This window comes from Pseudorca crassidens, chromosome 7 (genome assembly GCF_039906515.1).
Source record: "Pseudorca crassidens isolate mPseCra1 chromosome 7, mPseCra1.hap1, whole genome shotgun sequence".
In the NCBI taxonomy this organism is placed as follows: Eukaryota; Metazoa; Chordata; class Mammalia; order Artiodactyla; family Delphinidae; genus Pseudorca; species Pseudorca crassidens.
The window spans coordinates 15,305,303-15,332,383 of NC_090302.1; the positions used below are offsets into that span (position 1 = coordinate 15,305,303).

The 27,081-nt window shown below is 42.1% G+C and overlaps 1 protein-coding gene across 2 annotated transcripts in view; it reads left to right on the forward strand.

The window, feature by feature from the left end:
- BRINP1 (BMP/retinoic acid inducible neural specific 1) overlaps positions 1 to 27,081 on the forward strand; it is a 189,733-nt gene that overhangs the window by 99,472 nt on the left and 63,180 nt on the right. For both annotated transcript variants that reach the window (XM_067743513.1, XM_067743512.1), the window contains exon 3: positions 24,879 to 25,069. In XM_067743513.1, coding sequence (XP_067599614.1) covers positions 24,879 to 25,069 — 191 coding nt within the window. The remainder of the gene's footprint in view (positions 1 to 24,878; positions 25,070 to 27,081) is intronic.

Consider the following 27,081-nt stretch of genomic DNA (forward strand, 5'->3'; position numbering starts at 1 on the left):
AGAGAGGGCAGAGGTTTCCTTGGCTGGTTGATCTGGGGGATGACTCGGGAGAAATAGAATATGATTGACTCAGTAGGGTAAGATTGCCAATGGCATTCGCTCTCCACTTGTAGCTTCCTGGCCCACTACCGTCTGTATCTAGGCCAAGGCATTCAAGTTTGCGTTTTGATAGTCAGCTTCAGCTCCGTGTTGGGACCTGAGAATACAGAGGTAGAGAGGTGACTTGTCCTTGTCTTCATCCAGAGGGAAAATAAGCAATGGACAAATAGGATGAAATAGTGGCAAAGAGATTTGGTCTAGCTGGGCACCCTTGGGCAAGTAACATAACCTCTCTGTGCCTGATATTTTTGCATCTTCACCTTGGCCTTTGGCTGAAACAGTTGAGTGAGACAGTATTTGAAACACGTAGTTCAACGTAAGTGGTCAGTAATTGGTATCTATTAATGAGTACTAAGGAGGTCATTATAAAGGACCAACCCATTCAGGCAGGAGAGGCAGGGTGGATATTGGAGATCTGGAAGGTTCCTGGAGGAAGTAGTGCTGGCACTGGGTCTTGCAGGATAAGTTGGACTCAGTGGGCCAATGCTTGTGTGACCTTCCCCCCCTCCACCCTCCTTCATGCTGTTTTCAGTCCAGCCTCCCTGCCCTGCTGACAGGGCTTCTCACCCCTGGAATTCCTTTAGCCCTTTTCCTTCTCACTCAAATCCTCACCACCCCACAACCCCAGCAAAGTCCTGCCCTTCCATTTGCCCAGCTTCTCTGGCCTCATTTTGGATTCAGACTAAGAATCAGCCAGGGTTCCTATAGAAAACAGTATGGAGGTTCCTCAAAAAAAGTAAAAATAGACTTGCCATATGACCCAGCAATCCCACTCCTGGGCATATACCTGGAGAAAACTCTAATTCGAAAAGATAACTGCACCCCAGTGTTCATAGCAGAACTATTTACAATAACCAAGATATGAAAGCAACCTAAATGCCCATTGACAGATGAATGGATAAAGAAGATGTGGTATATATACACGGTGGAATGCTACTCAGCCATTTAAAAACCATGAAATAATGCCATTTGCAGCAATCTGGTTGGACCTAGAGATTACCATACTAAGTGAAGTAAGTTAGACAGAGAAAGACAAATATCATATGATATCACTTATATGTGGAATCTTAAAAAAATGATATAAACGAACTTATTTACAAAACAGAAATAGACTCACAGACATAGAAAACAAACTTTTGGTTACCAAAGGGGAAAGCAGGTTGCGGGGGGATAAATTAGGAGTTTAGGATTAACAGATACACACTAATATAAATAAAATAGATAACCAACAAGGACCTCCTGTATAGCACAGGGAACAACATTCAATATCTGTAATAAACTATAATGGAAAAGAATCTGAAAAATAATATGTATATATAAGTAATCGAATCACTTTGCTGTATAGCAGAAACTAACATGACATTGTAAATCACTTTAAACACTTCAGTAAAAAAAAAAAAAAAAAAATTAGCCAGGGTTTTACACTCATTTGCTCTCTAATTGTTGCAAAGAATTATAGTATGTAATGATAAGGACCATCCAAACCTTCTGTTTTATGGATGGGGAAACTGAGGTCCAGGGAAGAGAAACAGCTTGCCCAAGTTCACAGAACTCTTTGATGATAGAGCCAGAAATAGGATCCTACATTCTTTCTGTTTTCCAGAGTTCTCTGAGTTTTATCTCCTGTGTAGGTTATCAATGTCTAGAGTGACCATTATTTTCTACTCCCCAAGCAGTGGGTGCTGACAACTGCTAGAACTGTGCTCAGGAAGCCGCCCTGAAGCCCCACGCTGCTGGTGTGCTTCCAGCACCTGCATGTACGAGGGGACCAGGGATTCTGTACGCACTTCTCTCCCAGGTCCGCATTCTCTGACCTGACAACCACCTCTATGGACAGAGAGCTTACACAACAAGGCTTAGTTCAAACTGCTCTCACTTTTACTTATAAACATGAGTAAATACAACATAAATGCAGATTACCCTGAGTTATTCAATGAAAAAGAGAGGGCACTGGTACAGAAACAGCTGTCACAGAGAAGCGTCTACTTGCACAGTGTGGCCACTGAGACCCTTTTGGCCCCGAGGAAAGCTGGTCTTTGATGTTTGTTGCTAGAGCAGGAAAAGGTGTGGAAAGAAAATGCCTGGAAGTAGCAAGTTCAGCACACAAAGGGCCTGTGTCCCCTCCGGGCTGCCCCTACAACCTAGGTTGTGTCTGGGTAGCTGGCTTTCCTTATCCTGGGAGCTGGCTCTTTGGGACTTGCAGGTGGGACCCTTGAGGCATGTTCCACAGTATTCTGGGAGAGAATGCTTTCATCTGCTTCTAAGAATTCAGCATTGACACACTCAGTTCAACATGGCGGCCCAGATCAGCACACCCAACAAGATGCCACTTTGAAGTACTCTCCCTATCTATCTACACACACACGTGCATACATATATACACATGTATACATGTATATTTAATATGTAGCAAAGTGTAATATTCTATTTGTCTTCAAAAATAACTTCCCCCAAATTTTAATATATATTTATGAAATATTTCAAAAAAAAGTAAATTTTGAAAAATTTTTAAAATGGAAAGGAAAATCAACAGCTATATATACACTTTTTTAAATTATTTATTTTAAAATTTTTTTACTGGACAAGAGTTGATTTACAATGTTGTGTCAGTTTCAGGTGTATAGCAAAGTGATTCAGTTTTATATATGTGTATATATATATATTCTCTGTCAGACTCTTTTCCATTATAGTTTATTACAACATATTGACTATAGTTCCCTGTGCTCTACAGTAAATCCTTGTTGTTTACCTATTTTGCATATAGTGATGTGTATCTGTTAATCCCATACTCCTCATTTATCCTTCTCTCCCTTCCCCTCTGGTAACCAGAAGTTTGTTTTCTGTGTGTGTGAATCTGTTTCTGTTTTGTATCTACTCTACCTAGATTTGAAAATCATTCATGTTGGCTGCATCTGCTTTCTCTCTCTTTGTTCTCTCTCTCCTTCTCTGAAATGACAGAAATGCAGCCATCACCTCCCCCCACCGCAGTATTTCGGCATCTTCTTCTAGGAATAAGCATGTGCATAAATAATAAATAAATAAATCTATTCATATAAATAATACATCCTCCTATAAATAATAAATACATACATTTCATAGCAAATAAAGAATTATACTATTAAAACCCCATAGAAAATTAACAATAGTTCCATAATACAATCTAATAAATAGTATATATTTATTCAAATAGTCTCAATATTCTCCAAGACTCTTTCATTGCTATTTTTTTCTTTCCTTTCTAGGATCCAATCAAAGTTCATACATTGCTTTTTTTTTTTTAATCCAAAACCATCCATCCCAGCCTTTATTTATTATTTTTTAATGACACTGACTTTGTGAAGACTCCAGAGCAATACTTACATAGAGTGTTTCCATTCTGGATTTGTCTGATTGTTTTTATGTGGTGTTCTTTAACCTACCCCCTGTCCCCTATATTTCCTGTAAACTGGAGGTTGGGTCTAGACTCTTGATTAGATACAGGATACATCCTTTTGGCCATAATACTTCATGGGTGATGCTGTGAGTGTCCAGCATGCATGGTAGGGGCTCTTCCGTTTCATCTCATGACATCACCTCTCCTACAGTGTGTGGACTTCTGGACACAAATGCTTCAGGCATTTGGGTATCCCTCAGGCAGCTCTCAAAGAGTGAACTGAGTGATTTCAATCCCAGAACGCAAGGCACTTGAGTTCCCGGACTGTAAATAATTTTGGGCATCTCTGTGACCCTATCCACCCATCCATCCCTTTGCTCACCCACCAGTGCTACACATTCATATCTGCTGAAGGTACCATCTCCACTGCCGCCACCTCCAGAAGACACCATATGATTTTCCAACATGAATTCCCATTCACCCTTCTCCCCAGTTTAGAGTGCACCATATTCCGTAAGTACTAATACTGAGGGTCTGCACAGGCTAAGCTCTGGGGATGATGCAGTAAATACAGAACTCCTGGTTTTCCCTGACGTTACAGAGCTTAGAGTTTAAGTTTTCTCCACTGGATCGAATTCCTTGAAAGGGAGGGTTCATCTTGTTAACCGTTAGGTCCCCGGCACCCAGCAGAGAACTTGCTGGGCGAGTCACATTGGGCACCAGCTGGACCAGCCTGAGAAGAAGTTCCCACCTGTCCCCTTCCCTTTACCTAGGATGGTCAAAGTCATGGACTTTGATTGGTGTGTTCCAGGGTGGAGCCTCAGAGGAGAGATCAGCCTGTTCTGGGAAATGGCCTCTTGTGCTCCCTTCTGCTCTGCCATGGCACGTACATCCTGTTATTGAAATGGAATGGGAAGCTCTAGACTGCGTTCAGCTGTGGAGCAGAGGTGGGGAAAGGAGGCCCTCAGATCAGCTTTGGTTCAAGGCTGTTGACGTTGATCTGGCTCAGAAACAACTTTCAACATGGGGGACCAGCTGAATTCAGTTGCGTTGAGAATAGAAGCACCACTGGTGACAGAGGCTGTGTCTCTGGGAAGAGATTCTGATCTAAGGCAGGGTTTGTAGACCCTTGTGTTCCTGGCAAATACTATCTTAATATCACCCGCTTCATGTCACCCTCAGCAGCTGGTGTCCACAGGTTGAATGAATGGGTGAAAATCCATAAGTCTCCCCTCATGATTTCTCCTGGAATCTGTCTCATTGGTGAGCAGTCCCTCTTCTCTCCCTTGCAGGTTTTCAGTGATGTGGTTCATATGGAGGTTGTCCCAGCACCCGTCCCCTCCTGCCAGACGTGAGGCTTCTGCTGGTGGCAGTCCCCAGTTCCCATTGTGCCCAATCTGCCTGCTCACGTTCTGCTCAAACCCAGGAGGCTTGGGTTTAGCTTCAGTTAATGCATAAGAAAGACTGGTCCAGAGCTTCCCACAGTAACTCCACATCCTGGCCTTCCAGCGGGATCTCTTGTTCTCCCTCCCTCCCTCCGTTCCTCCCTTCCCTAGGTAAATGGAGTCTTGAGTAGCCATCAGAGAGCTTCTGCCAACAACTGGCATGAACAAAATCCTTTTGCTAAACATCTCACAGACTTTCCCTTTGAAGGGGAATCTGTAGCCAGAGAAAGCTCTTTCTAAACTTTCTAAATCCACCCTCTTATTAGGTGATTCTCTTTATCGTCCTCTAGATGAATCCCTTTTTAATCTGCCCATCATCCATTTTTCTAGCACCTTCTTTCACCACGTCCACCAACCCCTCCACCCTACACCTACCTGATCCCCTCTAAAGTTTTCTTATTCCTTCATATACTCCATGTTCTCTCTCACCTCTGGGCTCTTCCCTCTGCCTGAAATACTCCTCTTGTTCGTGTGCTTCGGCCTAAATATTTCTGCAGGTATCATCGTACTTTTCACTTCCTCCAACAAGCTTTCAGGAAAACCCCTCGATTAGGTCAGATGCCACAGCTACGTAATACCATTATTTCCTGTACTTGCTCCGCCAAAGAGCTTATCATATCGTAGTGTAATTAATTATCATAATTATTTATTTCTTATACTGACTCTGTCTTCCTGATTGACTGTAAACACTGCAAGGCAGGAACTGTGTCCATTTTCTCCCAGACATGTGAACACCCATCTCTAGTGTGGTTCCTAGTGAACAGTGGGCACACATTGGTTAGTTGAATAAATCTTCACTCAGATTATTTCTGAAAGTGAGTGGGGCGAGTCACTAACATTTCCTGCTCAACTCCCTCTCAAATGCAGGTTTGTATACACAGCTGCACACTGGACCTCTCACCTGTATTTCGGGTAGATATCTCAAATATATCAGGTCCAAACCTGTACTTCTGACTGCCCCTCCCCATCACTAGCCAGATCTATCCCATAGCTTTTCCCATATCAGTTCATGAAAGCTCCATAGTTCCAGCTGCCCAAGCCAAAAGCCGTTTGCTCTTCCTTGATTCCCTTTGTTCTCTAACACCTCTCATCTAATTTCTCAGGAAACCCTATGTTTACTAACTTGAAAATATAAACCCGGAGCCTGACCATTGCTTGTCCCCTTTCCTGTTCCTCCCTGGTTCAAGCTACTGTTCTCTCTCTTCTGGATGATGGCAGAAGCCTCCTGTATGATCCCCCTGCTTCTCCCCTTGCTCTACCATGTTCCTATTAGCACTGAGTGAAATGTAAGTTAGATGATGCCAATTATTTAGCTCTGACCTGCAATAGCTCCCCATTTATTTCAGGATAAAACCCAACATCATCACATCACAGTACTCACCAAGGTCTTCCATGGTCAGACCCTCTCTCCCTGACATTACCTGCTGTTACGCCCTGCCCCTCACTCATTCCTCTGCAGTCACCAGCTCTCCTGGTGTCTCCTCTGCTTGGTAATCTACATAGTTCACTCCCCACCTCCTGCAGGTCTTTTATCAGTGACCTTGACCTTGACCATCCTATTTGAAACCGCACCCCCTTCTGCCAGCACTTCCCCTCTCCCTTACCCTGTTCCACCTTACTTTTTTTTTTCCATAGTATTTATCATTTTTTATTTTACTTGCTTAAACCATTTACATTTTTTGATCTGTCTCCTCCTACTAGAAAAGAAGTTTCAAAGGGGAAAGATCTGTGAATGTTTTGTCCATTGATAGATCTCAAGTGCTTAGAACAGTGTCTGGGACTTAATAAATATTTGCTGAGTGAATGTATGCATGCATGAGCAAATGAAAAATTGGATGGATGAGTGGACAGTGTGGCAAAGTGTAGAGAGCAGAGTGTTCAAAGTCACGTACCTGTGGAGCTTCAGGTTCAGCATTTAAAAAATGGAGCAAATAAAAATCGCAACACATAGGGTGGCCTTGAGGATTAAACTCAGGTATTTGAAAGGTACTTTGCAAACTGGAAGGCACTGTATAAATGTTAGCTTAAAAGGGGGGAGGGGAGAAAGAATTTAAAAAATTGGAAAGAAACCATGAAGTAAGAGTGTCCAGCAGGGGATTATATGGGCAAACTCCCACAATCCCAATGCAAGTACTGGACGGGATAAGACACTAGTAAATATGAAGTGGAAGAAACTCAGGCTAAAAATGCTTCATGCCCCTGAGGAAGGGGAGGGTGAATCATTCCGCAAGCATTTACAAGGAATCTAGAAAATGGCAAGTCACTGCATTCAGACAGAGTTGCACTGGTATTGATCATCACACGGTATTTTATGGGGACAAACCCCAAATGCAAAAGACTTGTAATCCAGGGTCATGAGAGGTTTAGGTACCTGCATTGGGAAAGCAGGGGAGGGAAGGACAATGATTATAAGATAATACTCACCATTTATGAGCCCTCTATATGGCCAACCCTTTACATCTATTATCTCCAACAGGAAACTTGGGGAAGAAGGGCCCTTATCATCCCCACTGTGCAGGAAATTAGCCCAGAGAATTTACATGACGGGTGAAAAGCCACCCAGCTGATTAGAAGCAGAGCTGGAACTTGAACCCCATTCTGACTTGATTTCCAGGCCTGTCCTCTTTCTGCTGTATGTTACCGTCTCTCACATTCTGCTTTGAGATGGAGGTGTTAGGGAAGTTTCCATAAGTGAAGTAGGATTTTATTTTGATCTTAATGGATGGCATTTGGACAGGTGAATTCTTTGGGTTTAACAAATATTTATTGAGCACCTTGTAAGTGCTGGGCAGGGTTAATAGGCTCATGCAGTGAACCATCCGATGAATAAGACAATGTCTTTGTCCTCCTGGAGTTTATGTTGTAGTGGGGAAAAGGGCTGGACCTGGACAGTGTATAGAGGAAGATAACAAAGTGTAAACAAATGGATAAAATAATTGCAGATAGGGCTTCCCTGGTGGCGCAGTGGTTGAGGATCTGCCTGCTAATGCAGGGGACACGGGTTCGAGCCCTGGTCTGGGAGGATCCCACATGCCGCAGAGCAACTAGGCCTGTGAGCCACAGCTACTGGGCCTGCGCGTCTGGAGCCTGTGCTCCACAACAAGAGAGGCCGCGATAGTGAGAGGCCCGCGCACCGCGATGAAGAGTGGCCCCCGCTTGCCACAACTAGAGAAAGCCCTCGCACAGAAACAAAGACCCAACACAGCAAAAATAAATACATAAATTAATAAACTCCTACCCCCAACATCTTCTTTAAAAAAAACCAAAATTGCAGATAGTGACACACTTGTCCTAAGTAAATGAAAATCAGGTAATGGGATGGGGGCTGGTTTAGCTTTGGTGGTCAGAGATTGCCTCTCTGAGCTGGTGGCTAGGGCAGCACTGTGGACATCTGAGGGAAGTGTGCCCCGTGCAGGCTACAGAGGCACTGAGGGCCAAGCATCCAGGCCGATCTGAGGAAGGCCACGGAGGTCAGCGGTGCAGTTAATGGGAGAAGAACGGTAGAAGGTGAAGTTAGAGAGGTGAGCAGATCCTGTGAGCAGGTCATGTGAGCTATGGTAGAGAGATTCAATTTGACGTTAATTAAATCACGGTGTTTACTCAACTTCCCTCCCATTGCTCCTCCTTATTCGCTTGGATCACCTTCTCAGTGCCTTTGCGGGATCCTTCTCTTTCCGGTCTCTAGGTATTAGAGCACTTTGAGGTCTCAGCCTTTGGACCCCTTTCCTGTGTCCATGTTCTGATGATCTCATCTGTTCTTATCTGTTCTCGAGGCTTTATAGAGTCTCTCCCGATGATTCACATTTATATTCCCAGCCTAGACCTCTCCCTGAACTCAGACTCATACATACACCCAACCGTTTAATAGCCTTCTTAAATGTGTCCCATCAAAGTCAGAATTCTTGGTTTCTGTTTTCAAATGTGCTCCTCTACCAATGTTTCCATTTTTGTCTAACGACATCACTATCAACCCCATTATTTCTACTCCAAACCCAGAGCCTCCATGGTTCTTTTCTTCACACCCCTATATCAGCAAATCCTATAGATTTTACTTACAAAATACATCTCCAGTTTTATTGTATCTTGACCACTGCTACCTTCATCCAGGCCACTGTCGGCTTCCACTGGACCACTGCAGTGGCCACCTGGTGGCACCCCTGCTTCCAGCTGTGTCATTTTCCATCTTCAGCTCTCATCCACAAAGCAGCCAGAGTGATCTTTCTGAAACTTAACTCGAATCCTATCACCCTTCTCAGACTTGTCCAGTGGCTTTTCATTACTCCTAGTGGAAAATCCATAACCCTCATCTTGGTCCACTAGGACTGACTCTATGTAGGCCCTGCCACCTGTCCCTCCCTCTCCAAACTGGCCGTCTTGTCATTTTTCAAATACTCTAAGTTCACTCTCAGCACTGGATATTCTGCCATTGCTTTTTGCTTTGCCTGAAACAAATCTAAGTCTTCTTTACCTCATTTGGGTCTCTGGTCCTATTTCTCTTCATTAGAGGAGTTTCCAGTGCCCCCATACAAAAGTGAGCCCCCTTTACCTGTGTCATTTTCTGTCCTCTTACCTTGCTTCATTTTTCTATGAGACTTACCGTGGTCTGGCATTTTATTGCATAAGCATTGCTTCATTTATTGATTGACTCTCATACTAGAATGTGAGCTTAATAGTTTGCCTGTTCTTTTCACTGCTTTATCTCCTGCATTTAGAAATTACATCGAACATATAGGTGCTCAAAAAATACTGGTTGAGTGAATGAATAGATGGGAATTCATGGAATCACCTCAATTATTTCAGAACTTACCATATGCCAGGTCTTAAGATAAGTGCTAAGAATAGCCTGAACAAGCTAGCTTCTTCCCGTTCTCAGGCAGAAAGCATCATGGAGCAGGGACAGAAAGAAGTAAACAGGTAATTGTAGTACAGGGTAATATATACTTTGATTGAGAAGTGCAAAGTGCTCTCTGTTGGTGAGTAAGAAGGAACCAGGTAAAGTAGGGGAATCATTTTTCCAGCAGAAAATAGTACATGAAGGTAGGAAAGCCTGGATGTAAGAGTGGCTTTGTATACTTGATGGAGCTTAATAAAAAATAAAGCTGTGTAGGGTTTCCCTGGTGGCGCAGTGGTTCAGAGTCCACCTGCCTGCCGATGCAGGGAACACGGGTTCATGCCCCGGTCTGGGAGAATCCCACATGCCGTGGAGCGGCTGGGCCCGTGAGCCATGGCCACAGAGCCTGCGCGTCCGGAGCCTGTGCTCTGCAGCGGGAGAGGCCACAGCAGTGAGAGGCCCATGTACCGCAAAAATAAATAAATAAATAAAGCTGTGTACTGGCCAGGGCCAGGGGGAGATTAGGAATCAAGAAGAAGCTGGTGAATTAAGTAGGCATGGAAGGCATTCCACTCAGAATTAAGAGGTCTGGGCTATGTTTAGGTGGTGGCTTGTGTCTGGAATGTTCATAAAAATGTAAGGGATGGGGAGGGATAAATTAGGAATGTGGGATTAACAGATACACGCTACTATATATAAAATAGATAGACAAGGATCTACTGCATAGCACAGGGAACTATACTCAGTATCTTTTAATAACCTATAATGGAAAAGAATCTGAAAAAGAGTGTATATATATGTGTATATATATATGTATATGTATATATATATATATGTATGTATAACTGAATCACTTTGCGTGCACCTAAATTGTTGTAAATGAACTATATTTCAATAAAAATTGAAAAATATTTAAAAGAAAAGAAAAATGTAAGGAAATGATATTAGGAATGGGTCCACAGAGCAGTTCAGTTTGACTGGAGTAAGGATAGGGTAATAGAAGGAGCTGAGACTTTCAGGTTTAACTCTGGTCATGAGGACTCTTGAATAGGAATTCAGAGAGTTTCCTATTTATTTTGTAGACAGTGAGGGCTCATTGATGGCTTCCCAACAAGGTGGAGGCGGCATCATGAACCAGTCCACACTTTGAGAAGAGTTGTCGAGGTGGAAGCAGGGGAGTCAGGTGGGCGGTGTTTGCACCTCCATGTGTTTTGGCTAAGAACCTCATTTTATTTAATCCCATAAGAGTCCTTTCCTGCAGATCTCTGGACTTAGTAGATGTGCTACTGATTGGAAAAGGGAAAAATGAAACCACTAAGGTGTTGAAGATTAATTCCAAAATTCCTCACTTCTGAGGTTTAAATTGCCACCTCTGCCTACGCGTGGAACAGGGTGCAGTAAGAAATAGAAACAGGAAGTCACAGAAGACTTGGGTAATTTGGAAACAGAGTCCTAAGGTAACGTGCCAGACTCCAAGGGCTAAGCATCGGCAGTGAAACAACCTGATTGCCGAGGGTACTTCAAAAACATGAGTTTCTTAATGCTGGAAAGGAGAGAAAATATATTCACAAACTTGTACTGCCTTGACTTATTTAAGAATTATTTATTTGGGCACTTTAAGGTTCCAGTAGAATATAGAATATAGCCCCCGCCCCATGTAGGTTACTGTCGAGAGGAGGGGATGACAATAAATCGTCACACATGTCCACGATTGCCACTTGAGTTCAGGGGTTTGGGGGACCAGAGCTGGCTGGGGAGATGGGGAACGTTTCCTGTAGAAGTGACCTTCAGCTGAGACCTAGTAGGTAGGGAAAGAGTTTACTAGGAGGGAATGATGGGAAGATTGTCCAGAGAAGGGGAAACATCAGAGCCCTTCAGTCCCGAGGTTCTCAATTTTGCTCTCTAGAGGGGTCCCCTGGGAGCTTGTTAGAAAGGCAGAGGCTGAGACTCTGCTAAGTTTGAGTGAGCTGTTGTTTCTGTATTTAACATGGCTTCCCACCAAATTCTGGTGCAGGTGGCTTATGGATCCTGTTTCACAAAGCACAGATAGAATCTGAGTCTGAGTTTTCAAATTGGGCTCTGAGCTTAGCCTGAAGGCGGGTGGTGGTGAGGGGAGAGATAGGATTCTGCAATCATCCCCATTCCTGGAGAAGCTCTACTTATATCAAATTTACCTATTTTGCAGAACATTTATTGGAAAATTATTATTTGTGTTTTCCCCAGAAAAATGCAAGTTCTTTGTATTGTTCACTTCTGGAGCCCTATCACCTAAAATAGGGACAGAATCATGGTAAATCCTCTAAAACAAACAAAAACTTATTTGAAAGAATGAATTTGTGAATCAAATGTTTCATGTCTAAACAAAAGTCTAAAAGCCAGTCGTCCAACCCAACTGTCCATTTTACAGATGGGAAAAGTGAAATCCAAAGAGGAATCATGGCTTGTCTAAGGTAGCCCAGCTTATTATGGTAGAGTAGATGGTAGGTTTATGATGCCTTTGCTCGAAGGCCAGTCCTCATTCTTCTAGACCCAATGTTAGCCTTTAAGGAGGCCAAAATGTTGGCAGTCCCTCACTGAAAATGCAAGAGGTAAGTAAGAAGTACAAGCTAGTTTAAGAATAGTTCATATAAAGTCACAACAAGCAATTAGCTTGCTAGACAGAATATTGGGTTGCAAGTAATCATAAGTCACATCTGGTGTACACATAGTGTGACAGAGTTAAACCTGGTTGGGTTTTTGAATCTGAGCTTCCTCTTCTGTAAAATGGGGATGATTATAACCACCTCCCAGGGTGCTTGTGCTTTAATGCAAAGCACCTGGTCCATATTCGGTGCCGAATATATATTTACGCTTAGGCATATGGATCTGAAAAATCAAGCCTGTCCAGTGTTAGAAGAGAGATATTGTTTGTGGCTGAGTCCATGGATTTAGGTGGATAAGCATCTGTAGGAGAGAGAGGGAGCTAGGCTCTTCTGGAAAGTAAAGTGAACTTGCAGAAGAGTGGTTGATTGGCAGTGACTTTCGTAGCCTATGGCCATTAAAATACCTTTATGCCCAAGAAAAATAACACTTGCTAGTCATTTATGGGCACACAAAAAAGAGGAACTGAAGGATCATGTGATGGAGCGGAACCCTATTTAGGTGCTTTAGGAGAAAAAATAAAATAAAAATTCGGAGTCTGGGGGTAGCCATGGGATAGAGCACGGGGCTGACGTCTCTCAGTGTGTTTTGGAGTGTCATCCAACTAACTCAGAGGTTAAAAAAAAAAAAAAAATTAAATAGGTAATCTCTTCCATAACTGTAGTTCATCTTGGTGTCTGTGTGAGACCAGTATAGCTGTCAGGGAATGCAAGGAAACATTTTCAGTTCACCTGGGCACTCAGAAGACAGCTCATGTTCTTTCCTGAAACACGTAGGGTCTCCGAGTGGGTAAAGACAGCAATAGCAACACTCTGCAGTGACCGTGCAGGTTCTGAATCCCTTCTGTAAGCATCTCTGTCAATCAGTTACTCAGACTCTGCTTTGATATCTTTAGACAAGGGCTCCCTTCTTCCCTGTTCTATCCTGATTCATTCTGACAATAAGAAAAAGCTTGCTATATTGAGTGGGACTTTATCTTGCTGTCAGTTCTTCCTGGTCATTGCAGTTCTAGCCATTGGAGCCAGGTTTTCATGGCGTTACAACTCATCACATTCCACCAACTAGGAAAATTGGAGGTATCTTCCTTCTTCGTTCAGTGCTTGGGCAATCAAATACCTCTGAGAATGCCTTAGGCCCCCCCAGAAGGTATTTTTTCCATCATTGTGTATATTAAGTCAATTACCTTGTTTAATCATCAAATCATAAATTCCACTTGAAGCGTGTTTATTTTCTTAACTCAGGTGTGATCCGGGCATTTTTAAGAAAATCAGTCCTTCTAATTTGTATGTAAATAATGACTTTGTTGTTTAGGCTTTAAAGGAGATTCAAGCAGGCTGTGTGGGAAACATCCTCATTTTCTAATTTTCTTTTGCCCAATGTTTTTAAAATATTTTTAGGGCAAAGGAATTTTTAAAAACACACAGAATTTAATGATCTATCTATCTCTATTGAGTAGCTCAGTCTATAAATCTTTGATCTGTCATTTTTTATTATTTCCTTAAAATACATTATTTGACTGGCCAGCTCAATGGGTTAAATCAGGATCAACCAACTTTTTCTGTATAGGACCAGATAGTACATATTTTATACTTCATGGGCCCTGTGGTCTCTGTTGCAACTATTAAACCCTGAGATTATAGTGCAGAAGCAGCCATAGATAATATGTAAACAAATGAGTGAGACTGTGTTCCAATAAAAATTTATTTCCACAACAGTCAGAGGGACAAAATTGGTCTGTGGGCCATAGTTTGTCAACCCCTAAGTTAAATCATTCTTAAGAACTTTGATACATTTAAGTAAAGGATGGCTTTAGACCCCAAATTCCTGGTATAAGACCAGAAATGCAGTGAATGTGTGTTGATTGGATTGAAGAAAAAGGTATTTCTTAATGAGTTTAAAGCAGGGACAGGAAAGCTTTCTCTATAGGGAAACAAAAGAAGGACCTAGCTGGGAATGCAGGTTTGGGGGAGGCTCTCAGATGACAGCATACTTGCTAATCCTAAAATATTTTAACGAGAAAAAAATTGGCAATTAAATGCAGTATTACTTTCTAGGGAAGAAGTTTGCTCGTTTTTCTCCTAGAAAGATGTGCTGTGGCAGAGGGAAATGAGCATGTGCAAGACTTGGATTTTAAAACCAGCTACTGATAGCTGTGTGTCCCTGGGAAAATGATCTCCCCTCTCAGAGTTTCCATATTTCCATCTAAAGATCGAAGGCAATACCAAGATGTTCTCTGTGGTCCCTTGGAGCTCTCAAATTTTGTGATCTGAAAAAGAAAATTCATCTAACTGCAATGTTTAATGGGATTTATGACAATTGGAAAATAATTGCTGCTCCAAACTTTTATTAATCTATATTTAGTTATGACTCATGCTTTCACAATAGATGTTTTGGAAATAAGCAGAGAGACAAATCGAGTAAACAGAATTTTAAATATTTTATTTATATGCAGTTTGTGTAATCCCTAGAGCCCATGGGCATATTAAGATCATTTAAAATATCCATTAAAAGTTATGTGTTATGAGACAAACTCCCCTTTTAGAATGCCTTGCCAAAGGATAAATAGCTCACACTTATTGAGTAGCTACTACTGCCAGATTAATTGCATTCATTATGCTTAATCCTTCCAGTAACCCTGCAAGGTGAGTACTAGGATTCCTATTGTACTGATAAAGAAAGCTCAGAGAGGCTGAGCAATCTGCAAAGGATCACTCAGCTAATGAGTGGCTTTATGCTGGGATTCAAAGCCAGGCCTTTCTGGCTGTAAACTCTGAGCTCCTCCCACACTGCCACAATGTCAGGAAAGGACCTGTTTTGTGCCGCTTTATCAGGTGCTCAGTGGATCATTTATTTGCTTTTTCTCCATATGCCATATTTCGTTCTTCTGCAGAGCGTCGCGGGTGCTCCCGACAAGGCAGTTTGGGACAGTTAACACCTGTCCTCCACTGGCCTGGTGACGCCAGAGTAGGCAGAGGATGAGGGGGCAGGAAGAAGCAAGGAAGAGCCCAGGCAGAGAATCATGGAAGCTGAGTTTCTGTCCCAGCTCTGACATGGATTTGTCATGTGGTCTTCACTGCCCTGGACCTCAGTTTCCCCCACTTGTGATGGGGATGGAAATGCCCCCCACTTCCAGGTTATTGAGAGGATAATGTATATGATGACAGAGCTTTGTAAAGGACCAAGTGCAGTACAGACCCCACAGTGTTGAGATAATGGGATGGGACAGCGGATCAGGATAGAGGACACTGAACCTGAAATCAGGAACCCAGATTTTAGTCCCTCTTGCCGTCAAAGGTTCTGAGGCCTTGGGCAAGTCCATTTCTCTCTCTGAGTCTCAATTTCCTCATTTGTGAAATGACAGCAACGTCCTTGGATGGTTGTTCCAAAACCCCTTTCATCCTCATTCTGATGTTTTGGATTCTGTATGGCAGTGAGGTAGCTCAGGTGACTGAGGGTACCTAAGGAAACTCTGTCTGCTCCGAGTAAAATAAAGCAAGAACATTCTAAGCTGCTTTCCCCGTGATGAATTCCCATAACCCCCATGGAGGTCCCTGTCCTCAGTAACAGTGCTCCACGAAGAATCCCACTTGCTTTTCTGGAGATGGTCCATTTCTATCAAACCTGGGCCATTCAAGTGTACTTGCTGTGTTGCTGTTTTTCCCTTTCCAGTTTCCACTCAACGAGAAGCATGTAGCCCAATTCCAGGATGCTTACCCTGGATTAGTTGCCCCCATTTCTCTGAACTTTATTCCCATAGGAGCCTTTAGAACTGCTACTAGGGTTAGTAGAAAAATAAAAAGGCCATTACTTAAATGAACACACTTTGGAAAATAGACTTATATACAAATTGTAAGTAAAGATTATTTTCTCTATAGTTAAGTCAGTGTCTTTACTTGTAATTAAAACAACACTATTCATAATCACATTTTCAGAGACAGCTCTTTTTGGTTGTTTGTTCATTTATTTGTTTTCTGCTTTTCCTCTCCTTACCCTTCTAGAGCTAAATTACCCTGGAGAACCACTTGGATGCTGGGATTCCTCAGCTGCTTTCTCACTTATGTTCTGAGGCATGGAGACAGGCAGGGGATTTGTTGAGGACACCATACTTGTTAAGATGCATCATTTCCACTTCACATGTGCCCTTGCGTTCACCTTTCCCTGAGCTGGCTGGGGAACATGTGGGGAGAGGCTGGGAACAGCAGGCAAGAGAAATGCTCTCTCTCTCCTTCTCTCTCTCTCTTTCTCTCTCTCTCTCTCTCTCTCCCTCTCTCTCTCTCTCTCTCGGCTCAATGACTTCACCTCCTCAGTCCCCTCCTCTATGATTTTCCTTGTTCATCTCTGGGGATAATTTTCTGCTAACAGTAATGGAAGTGGTCCCAGATCCTCCTCAGCCCCCAGCCCCAGACATTCAGCGGCTTATTTTTATTTCACTTCCAAATAAATGCAACCAACGGAATAAGCCACCCAGGAATAAACAAATGCAAACATCCTGTAACCTTAATCAGTTATGCTTTCGGCAAACATTTATTGAGGATACAATGTCTATAAAATATTCTAAAATGTATCCTTGGATTAAGTCAGATCACTGTAGTGCTTCCTGTTTAAACAGTAATGTTTGTCTCTCATGGAGTTGCATTACCAAGTGGTGCTTCATCATATGCATTAGGCTACATTGAGCCAATCAAACATTGACAGTGAGGACATTCCCCACCGGCATCAACTACATCCATCTCTTTATGAGAAACCATAGTAGATGTTTGTATCTTATCACAGCATCCAGGAACTCTCTATCTCCAACAACTTTGAACAACAGCTGCTCTGTTTTCTTCTTGATTGTGTGGCTCTTTGGTCTGTGATTCCCTTTTTCCTTTGGCTGCAAGGAAGCTCAGAGACGTTTGTTGTCCACTTCTATCAAGTGTTCAGGACTTTATAGGGTTGCTTTTGCATGCTAATTTTAACTCCAAATTCATTTTGTTTTCCTCCCTTTATTTTTCCATTGTTCTATTTTTTGAAGTCTATACAATAGGTGTGTTTTTGAAAACCACCTCCAGTTGGTTCTGCTATGCAATCAGATTCAATTTTTTTAAAAAAGCTGCAAAACATGTTTCATAAAGAAGAGTAAAGCAACCCTTCACTTCCTTAGAGGTAATTAGTAACTTTGATTATCTAGGAAACAATGGAGGAAACTCACATTTATCCAGCACTTACTAAGGACCCAACACTACTGGAGATGTTCTCCTCATAACCCTGAGAAGTAGAAATTGTGATCCCCCATTTTACACATGATGAAACAAAAGCAAACATGTTAAGGAATAATAATATCGTTATAACTGTGCCCTATGCAAATAATATTAAATATCATCATAATAATATTAAATAATATATATTATTTATATATTAATATATAGATATAATAATATTAAATATAGATATAATTATAATACTAAATAATAATAATAAACAACAACTTACAATTGTCCATACCCTGTTGCAGTTTACAAAGGGGTTTTCTAGCCATTATTTCATTTAACTCTCAGAACAATCTGGGAGATGCATGTTTTTAGTCTTCATCACATATATGAGGAGATAGAGTAGGAGGAAGTTTATAAACTGTCAGTCCATTTCTTAAGTGCAGTCAGTACTTTTATCATACTTCACGGGAATCAGGAATCAAATCCCTCCACAAAAGTTCTACCTACTGATAGCTTTAAAAAGAGCAGGATTGTTTCCTCTTGTCTTCTACCCACCATCCATCATCCACTATTCCCCACCTTCCCATTGGAGCCCCTCCTATGACCATGACAACAATGGTAATATAGATAATAAATTTAATACTACCTTTATTCAGGGTTTTTATGTTCTAGATACTGTGCTCCGTGATTTAATATAAACCTAAACCCACCCCTCTAAGGTAGATATGCTTCCCCTAGATTACATCTACATTTTTTTGGAGTATAAGCAAGCTCATCACGATTTCACAGCTAACTGATGGCAGGGTCAGGTTTTAACCCAAGATTTCTATCTGCTGGGGCCCTGGCTGAGCGATACAAAGCTGAAGATCATCTAATACTATCAACTTATTTCCCAGGAGAGTTAAACACACACCTTCACAAGGGCAGAGAGCCAGTTCTCCTGCCTGTCTCACAATCTTTTCTTCAGTGCAGCCTCATTCTCAATGTGTCATTGAGTGTGTGTGTGTGTGTGTGTGTGTGTGTGTGTGTGTGTCTCTAGGAAACAGAGGGTTAGCCAAGGAGACAAGGGAGTATTACTATAAAAGCAGTGCTCTGAAATGAGAGCATTGGGCTTGTGGTTTTCTCTGTACCCTCATCCTAAGTCCTGTGACCCTGGATCCAGTCTCCATCCATCCTCTGCCTCTGTCTTCACCCGCCCTCCCACCCTCCGCTCCCCTAGTGGGATGAGCCTTGCTGCAGCTACCCCATGCCTTCCATCCAGGATCCTTTTTGAATCTCAGTCTAATTGGTTTGCCCGCCCTGCTGGGATGCTTAATTGGGCATAAACATATCCTATGCCATTGTGAGTTCTGCCTTCTCCTCCAAGGGGAATTTGCTTGTCCTGTGGGCTCAGAAGGAAAGATATATTTTATGTTGTGCTCAATTCACTGAGAACTTACATAAAATTGTTCCTGGGTCAGCAGAGCAGTTAGACAACATGAAAAGCAGGATTTTTCTCTCTTTTATTTTCTTTTACTATTTTTTTAAGGTGGCATGTTGCAGTGGAAAGGGCACTGCACTTGGAGTCACAAGCCCTGGGCTCTGATTTCAGCCCTGCCAAGCATTTTGCTGTGCGATCTTGGGAAAATAAGTCAATGTCTTTGAAATTCAGTTTTGCCATCTATGAACTGAGTGGGTTGGATTGGATGACTTCTATGAAAGGAGTCATAGTGATGCTTTTAGAACAGGAGTCATACTCACCATGGGCCAAATCAGGCCTGAAACCTGCTTTTATAAACAAAGTTTTATTGGAACACAGCCACACTCATTCATTTATTGTCTGTGGCTACTCACACTACAAGGACAGAGTTGAGTAGCTGTAACAGGTACCTTATGGCTGCAAAGCCTAAAATATTATCTTTCCCTTTACAGAAAAAGATTGCCTACTCCTCTTTTAGAACATAAATCAGATGGTGTCATTACTCAAAACCTTCTTTTGACTTTCCATATTACTTAGAATTTAAAAATAAAAAGTCTTTACCAAATGTGGAATGGCCTTTTGAGATTGGTGCCAACTCCATCCCATGTTTTGATGTTATTTTTTTTCTTTTTGCCCTTCCTTTCATAACATCTCTTCTACTTATCTACTTATCTCATCCTGCATCCTCCCTCCTTGATCCTCCCCAAACCTGGCAAACATATTCTTACCTCAGGACATTTGCACCTGCTGTTCCTTCTTCCTAGATTACTCTTCCACCAGGTGGCTGCATGGTCTCTTCCTTATTTCCTTCAAGTCTCCTTAAATGTCATCAAATTAGGAGGGCATTTTCTGACCACCTATATAGAACTACGCCCTCACCCCACCCGAGGGCATCCCTACCTCCTTCCTCTGCTTTATTTATCTTCATAGCACTTCTCTCCTTCTGACATGTTACACATTTGTCCTTTTATTGTCTGTCCACTCTCACGAGAATGTAAGCCCCTTGACAGCAGGACTTTCATCTAGTTTGTTTATTGCTGTATACTCAGATCTGGAAAAATATAAGCATTCAAATTTTGAAAGCATAAATGAACTGTTTTAGTTCTAATGTTGTTTAAATCTACTTCTGAATAGATCTAGGTACCGTGAAGACTTTTAACTGAAGTGTATTTTGGTAAAGAGAATAAAATTGTAGAATCTTGTGGCTATTACAGTATTAACTCCAACATTCTCATGATCGTCACAGAGTCACATAGACTCATTTTTAGAACATTTTTAGTCTGGACTGTTGGCCATTAAGAACAGAGTTTACAGGGCTTCCCTGGTGGCGCAGTGGTTGAGAGTCTGCCTGCTAATGCAGGGGACACGGGTTCGAGCCCTGGTCTGGGAGGATCCCACGTGCCGCGGAGCAACTGGGCCCGTGAGCCACAGCTACTGAGCCTGCCCGTCTGGAGCCTGTGCTCCGCAGCGGGAGAGGCCGCGATAGTGAGGGTCCCGCGCACCGTGATGAAGAGTGGCCCCCGCTTGCCACAACTAGAGAAAGCCCTCTCACAGAAACGAAGACCCAACACAGCAAAAATAAATTAATTAATTAATAAACTCCTACCCCCAACATCTTAAAAAAAAAAAAAGAACAGAGTTTATAGATAGAAATCTAATAACACAGTTCAACACACAAGACCCTTCATCGTGTGGTCCCTGACAACCTCTCTGTCTTTACCTCTTATCATTTATATATCACATGCACTCAATACACATGAATACTGCACACACACACATCCCTCTCTCTCCAACTGTCTTGTTCTCTCTTATTTTTCTCCATGTTTGTACGTGGAGCTTATTCTTCCTGAAATATCCTTCCCCTATCTTTGTCTGGCCAAATGCTATGCTCTCGTCAAGATTCAACTTATATAGAAGAATTTTTTGACATCCCCGCTCCCACCCCAGCTGCTCCTCCAGACTAGGTCAGGGATCCTCCTGTCTGATTCCTCTGTGACTAAGATGACGGTTGCAAATAGCACATCATTCAGTAAGATGGAAATTCCTTAGGATCGGGAGCTGTCTGTGGTGCTGAACGGGCAGTGCCTGGCAGAGTCAGCACTTCATAATAACACCCCTCAGTTATTGAGCTTTTCCCAAGTGCCCAGCACTGTGCTCAGTGGGTCACATGCATCCCCTTACTTAGGCCTTGCATCCATCCTGTGAGGCAGGAACCAGGAACCCAGCACTGGCTTCCTCCTTAGTTTTTTCAAGGAAGCAACACAGATGGCAGGCCCTGGGTGTATAGCTAGTGAACATCAGAAAGAATGTGGAGGCTGTTTAAAAAAAACAAAAAGAAAGAAAGAAAGAAAAAGGAATTAAGTCATAGGCTTATAATTTGATGGTGGGGGTGGTATTGTTTCTTTGTGTCAGTACTGGTTTTACTATGGTTTTTATAGTCTACTTTTCAATATCTACATTAAAAGTGTGATTTAAGAGTCAGGATACAAGTTTTCTACCCCCAGTTCTACCACTAATGAGCTGTGTGACTTTTGACATGTTACTTAACCTCTCTGAGTGTAATGCATGTCAGTTTTGAGGACTGTAGACATATTCACATGAAAAAAATAGTAACCCAAGGTTGTAAGCTATAAATAAATGTCATATATTTCTATATCTATATATCTATCTCTATATATATATATCCCTGTATATAACATAACTATAATTTATAACATAATAGTATAGAACGATATGTCTATTATACTGAAATATGTGTATGTTTCTATGCATATATACATATATATATTTTTCATAACTACACGTACATAGCTTTATAAATTTCAGGGATAAGCAGAAGAGAAGTATCTAATGATTCTCATTGCCTTTTATTGGTCATCTAATGCTGAGTAACAAATTACCCCACAAGTTAGTAGCTTAATATAACACTATGTATTATCTCAAAGTTTCTGTGGGTAGGGAATCTGGCTGTGGCTCAATGGGGTGCCCTTGCTCTTGCCAAGCTATTGTCATTTGAAGATTCCACTGGGAAGGGTCTGCTTCCCAGCTCATGCACATAGTTACTGTTAGAACTCAGTCCCTTGTGTGGTCTCAGTTCCTCAGAAGCTATTGGCCAGAGGCTTCCCTCAGCTCCTCCCGGTATAGATCTCTCAACAGTGCATCTCACAACATGGCAGCAAGAACAAGACAAAGACAAAGAGAGACAGAGAGAGAGACAGAGGGGAGGGGCAAAACGGAAGTTGCCATATTTGGGGGTTATGGGGTTTTTTGTTTTCCTTTTATTGAAGTATAGTTGATTTACAATGTTATGTTAATTTCTGCTGTACATCAAAGTGACTCAGTTATAGATATAGATATTCTTTTTCATATTCTTCTGCATTATGGTTTATCACAGGATATTGAATATATCAGTAGTTCCCTGTGCTATACAGTAGGACCTTGTTGTTTATCGATCCTATACATACTAGTTTGCATCTGCTCATCCCAAACTCCCAGTCCATCCCTCCCCAACACCCCCTTCTTGGCAACCACAAGTCTGTTCTCTATGTCTGTGAATCTGTTTCTGTTTCATAGACCTATTCTTTTGTGCCGTATTTTAGATTCCATATATAAGTGATATCATCTGGTATTTGTCTTTCTCTTTCTGACTTACTTTGCTTAATATGATCATCTCTAGGTCCATCCATGTTGCTGCAAATGGCATTATTTCATTCTTTTTTATGGCTGAGTGAGAAGTAAACTAATCACAAAACTATTTTGTAACCTATTCACAAAACTAACATGCTATCACCTCCAAATTCTGTCCATTAGAAGCAAATCACTGGGTCCTGTCCACCCCATACTAAAGGGGAGGAGATTACACAGGGTGTGAACATCAGGGAGCAGTAATCTTGGGGAGTTGTGTCACCAGCTACCTCACCTATAAGATTCCCCTCAGCTGGCTCTCGCATTCCCCACTCTCATGTCTGGTCAACCCCCTTGCTCCATTTTGTCCCCTTTCACACCCTCTTCATACACTTTCCTTCCTGTTCAGCTCTTACCATAATGTGTTATGTATCCCCCTCTCACTCACTCTGCTCCTGCCCTTTCATCCATGTGGATTGTTGGGTTTTGTTTAAATGTTAAACAAAATTTTTGTTTATTTAAATCACATGTGAACTTCAAAACTATAGTTAAGATAAGACCTCACTGAAGCTTCCCCTAGAGACCTCAGAAGTCTGTGTTCCTTCTTCTGCATCCTGTAGTCTTTGGTTTACAATAAGCTGGACATGTCTTGCCTTTCCTGCCAGACTGTGAGCTTCTGAGACTGGGATGTGTCCACTCCCCTCCTGTACACATGATATTCTGCATTTAGTAGGTGCCCTGCAAGGTTCACTGAGTGCAGTTGATTGACTTACTACATATCTAAGATGTGCAGAGTACTGAGATTTTATTTAGAATTCAAACTATGTTATGAATTATGGACAGAGGTTTGTTAAGCAGCCACAGACTGTAAGCTCTGAAGCTTGGAAATGCATTCCAATTGGAAAGCTTCTTCCTCAGACACAGTTTTCTGTGCATCAGGGGTCAGACTCCACCACTGAATTACCGAGACATATTCCAGCCCGATTCCCACCCTGTTCTGCTTCTTCTTGCTCTGTGCCCCTTCCTTTATTCATCTCTCTCATCTGTGGCAGGAGTGAGAGACCTTTTCATTAAACTCTCATTCCCATCATTTATCTGGGCTGACCTTACAGTCCTCTTGGCTAGTCTGTTTTTCTCAAGGGACCTGGAGCTTGTAACTCAGGTTGGAGAACTGGTTGTTTCAGGGGGAGCTCCATCTTTGGTAGGAGCAGAGGTCATTATTAAAGCAAAAACAACCTGAACCAAGGCCCTTTAAATGTCTACTTGTATTTGGTTTGCATTCTCCTCATTCATTACACGTGAACCTTTAATGATTTATGTATCTGTGAATGTGTGAGGGAATAAAAGTTATAAAACTCTCACATTGGATTAGTGCCTGGCATTTCCAATGGTGTTTTCACACCCTATGTTTCATGTAATCCGGGCACCAGCAAAAGGAAATAGATAATATTAATTGGATTTTATAAATAAGGAATTGTAGATCCAGAGAAATGACATCCTCTGCCCAAGATCACACCACATAGTTTACAAGAGGCAGAGCAAGACCCTGAGCTTAGACTCCCAAGTTCAAGGTTCTTCTGTCTTGATTTTCTCTGTCATTAGTGAAGGGAAGAGTGGAAATTCCCTTACATGGTCAGAACAAAGCTTAATTTCTTCCAAACAGTATTTGCTCAGTGAATGCATGTGAAAATTTCGAATGAAACTGAACTCTGGACTAATTATTGGGTTGTGGAATTGTCTTAGAACAGGTTTCAAGTTGCATTGTGCCTTAACGTCTTGTCCATTGGTACACGGCCTTCCTTCCTTTTATTCATTTGATTATTTATTTATCCAGCTAGCATACTTGTGACTCGCACCATGTAACATGTACCATGTACCTAAGAAGATCCCATCTCTCTGGTTTCATTCACAGTCTAGTGAGGGAGATGAATAAGCAACTAGATGACAATGATTTTTGTATCTCTGATGATCTGTAAGCATCGTGAGAACATGACTGCATCTGTCTGGTTCACTGCAGTATCCCAGTGATGAGAATAGTACCCAATACTTAGATCTAGACTGAGGGCTCCAGATCTAAGTATCAGTTCACAAATATTAAAAATAATTGTGGGCACTCTCTCACCTAAGGACAGACGCCTGGATGGGATGGTTGGGTGGGCTTTGGCTTGGGGGTAGAGGTGGTAAGTGGAAAGTCTCACTCATGTCTCCTGCCCAGGGAGTTTGCCCGTTGGAAGGTGAGGAACACAGCCATTGAGAGGAGAGACCTGGTCCGTCATCCAGTGCCCCTCATGCCGGAGTTTCAAAGGAGCATCCGCCTGCTTGGCAGGAGACCCACCACTCAGCAGTTCATCGATACCATCATCAAAAAGTACGGCACCCACCTCCTCATCTCCGCTACCTTGGGAGGTAGGTCAGCAGCCACTGGGCCCTAGCCTTGTCATGACTTTGAGTCTGAGATGGAGAGGACGGTGGGATGGCCTAGGATCAAAGCCATCTTGACATCTCTGCCGTCGTATGTCACTCAGAAGTATATGTTGCCAGATAAGCCACATTGTCTTGGTTGATTCCGTTCTCTGGGACAGTCTAACTTGAGAGTTTACTAACTTTTGTGGAAATATGGCTTCACCTTGGAATTCGCTCAATTCGTTGGGAATGTTTAATCGTATTATTATATTAGTTCCTTTGGAATGCAGTGTAATCTGGGGAAATAACTTCAGATGATGTTTAGAGAAGTGCCTTTGTTTGTTGGAGTCTGCTTTAGGGGTTGATAACTTGAGGTTATCTTTTTACAAATGGGGTATCGTTTGTATCTTTTATGGGTTTGGAGTAGAGTAGTAGGAAAGCAGCCTAATTGCTCCACCCTGCTCAGCTTTACCCATCCCTCCCCATCATGTCCAGTTCATCTTCAAGGGAGTGAAGATAAGAGGGGAGGATAAAAGGAAGGGAAGAAATGCAAAGAAAACGGGAAATGGTAGAGGCTAGTGCACTTAGACGCTATGGGTCTTGCCTGCGTGCATCATTTTATATAATGAGCTACAATCCTTTGGCCATCAGTTTTCTGCCACAATGACTAAGTCCACTGAATTTTGAGAAAGCCCGTTCAGCAGTGGAGCACCATGCCACCTGCTCAGAGAGCTGCAAAGTTATGCATTTAGATAAGGCCCCTGTCAGCTGAACAAGATTGGTGTACTGACAGAGGCAGGTGGGTAGACTGAGGCATGCTTATAACAAGTGATCTTTTTTAGAGGAGGGTGAGTGCTACAAGCTGGAGCAGTCAGTATAAAGTTCCTGGAGGAAGTGGCAGTTCAGCTCTGTAGGAGTTGGCTGGGTAGAGGAGGGTGGGGAAGCTTTCTAGGTATGCATTTCAAGGAAGACCAATGATGTGGAGAATTTGGGTGGAGAAATTGGTTGGGCAAATTCATTCATTCATTCGTATCCACTACTTAGCTACTCCTATTACACTTTCTTGAGTATTTGCTCATAACAGGTGTTGTACATAGTCTTTAGTCCTCAAAAATGGCAAGTTAAGTTATATTATCTCCATTTTATAGATAAGGAAGCTGAGACTTACAAGAGGTATAGCTAAGAAGTGACAAAAATAAGTGTTGAACTTAGGGTTTTCTGTCCACAAAGCCTGTGTTATTTTTTTGACCCAACATCTGTCATCTCTTTAACCAAGTCACTCACCTGCCAACCCACCCAATCCAACAACCAACCAGCCAGCATGTATTCTTTAACATTTGAGTGTTAAATCATGTAGTATAAATTCTACTCTATTGTAAAGTGAAAATGAAATCACTTCTACACTGAGTGTGGCATTAACCTGTACCCTTTTCTTTAAATTTCCCCCATCTCCCATTTCATTTGAAAAAAACAATTATTGAGATCAATGCAGTGCTTCCATTAGGAACTGTGTTCTGTTCAAGTCCCCGGAAGTCCCAAATAACAGACTTTTCTTTTGCAGTGAAATATATTTTTAATTTCTCTGAGGCGAGGTGTTGAATTATTCACAGAGCCTTGGTCCTCTCCTGTTTTCACAGCACAATATTTTAAAATATGCAAAGCTTTGGATTGAGTTCCGGTGTTGGACAGCAAGCCCTAAATGTTCCCTGAATCCTCAGCATGGGTGACGGTGGGGGATTTACTGTTGATGGACACAGTGTGGCAGCAACCCAGCAACTGTGTGAGGTCCTTCTTACATCATCACTTCATTCACTCATTTGTGGAAAAGTATTTCTTAAGAGCCTTCCCATGCAATGGGAGAGAATGGAGGCGGTACGTTGTAGGGCATGCAAGGGCAGGCTCTGGAGTTTGATCGCCTGTTTCTCACCAGTTTGGGGTCACCTTGGCAGGTTACTCAATACTTTCAGCCTTGGTTTCCTCTTCTATGAATAGAAATAATACTAGTACTTCATGCA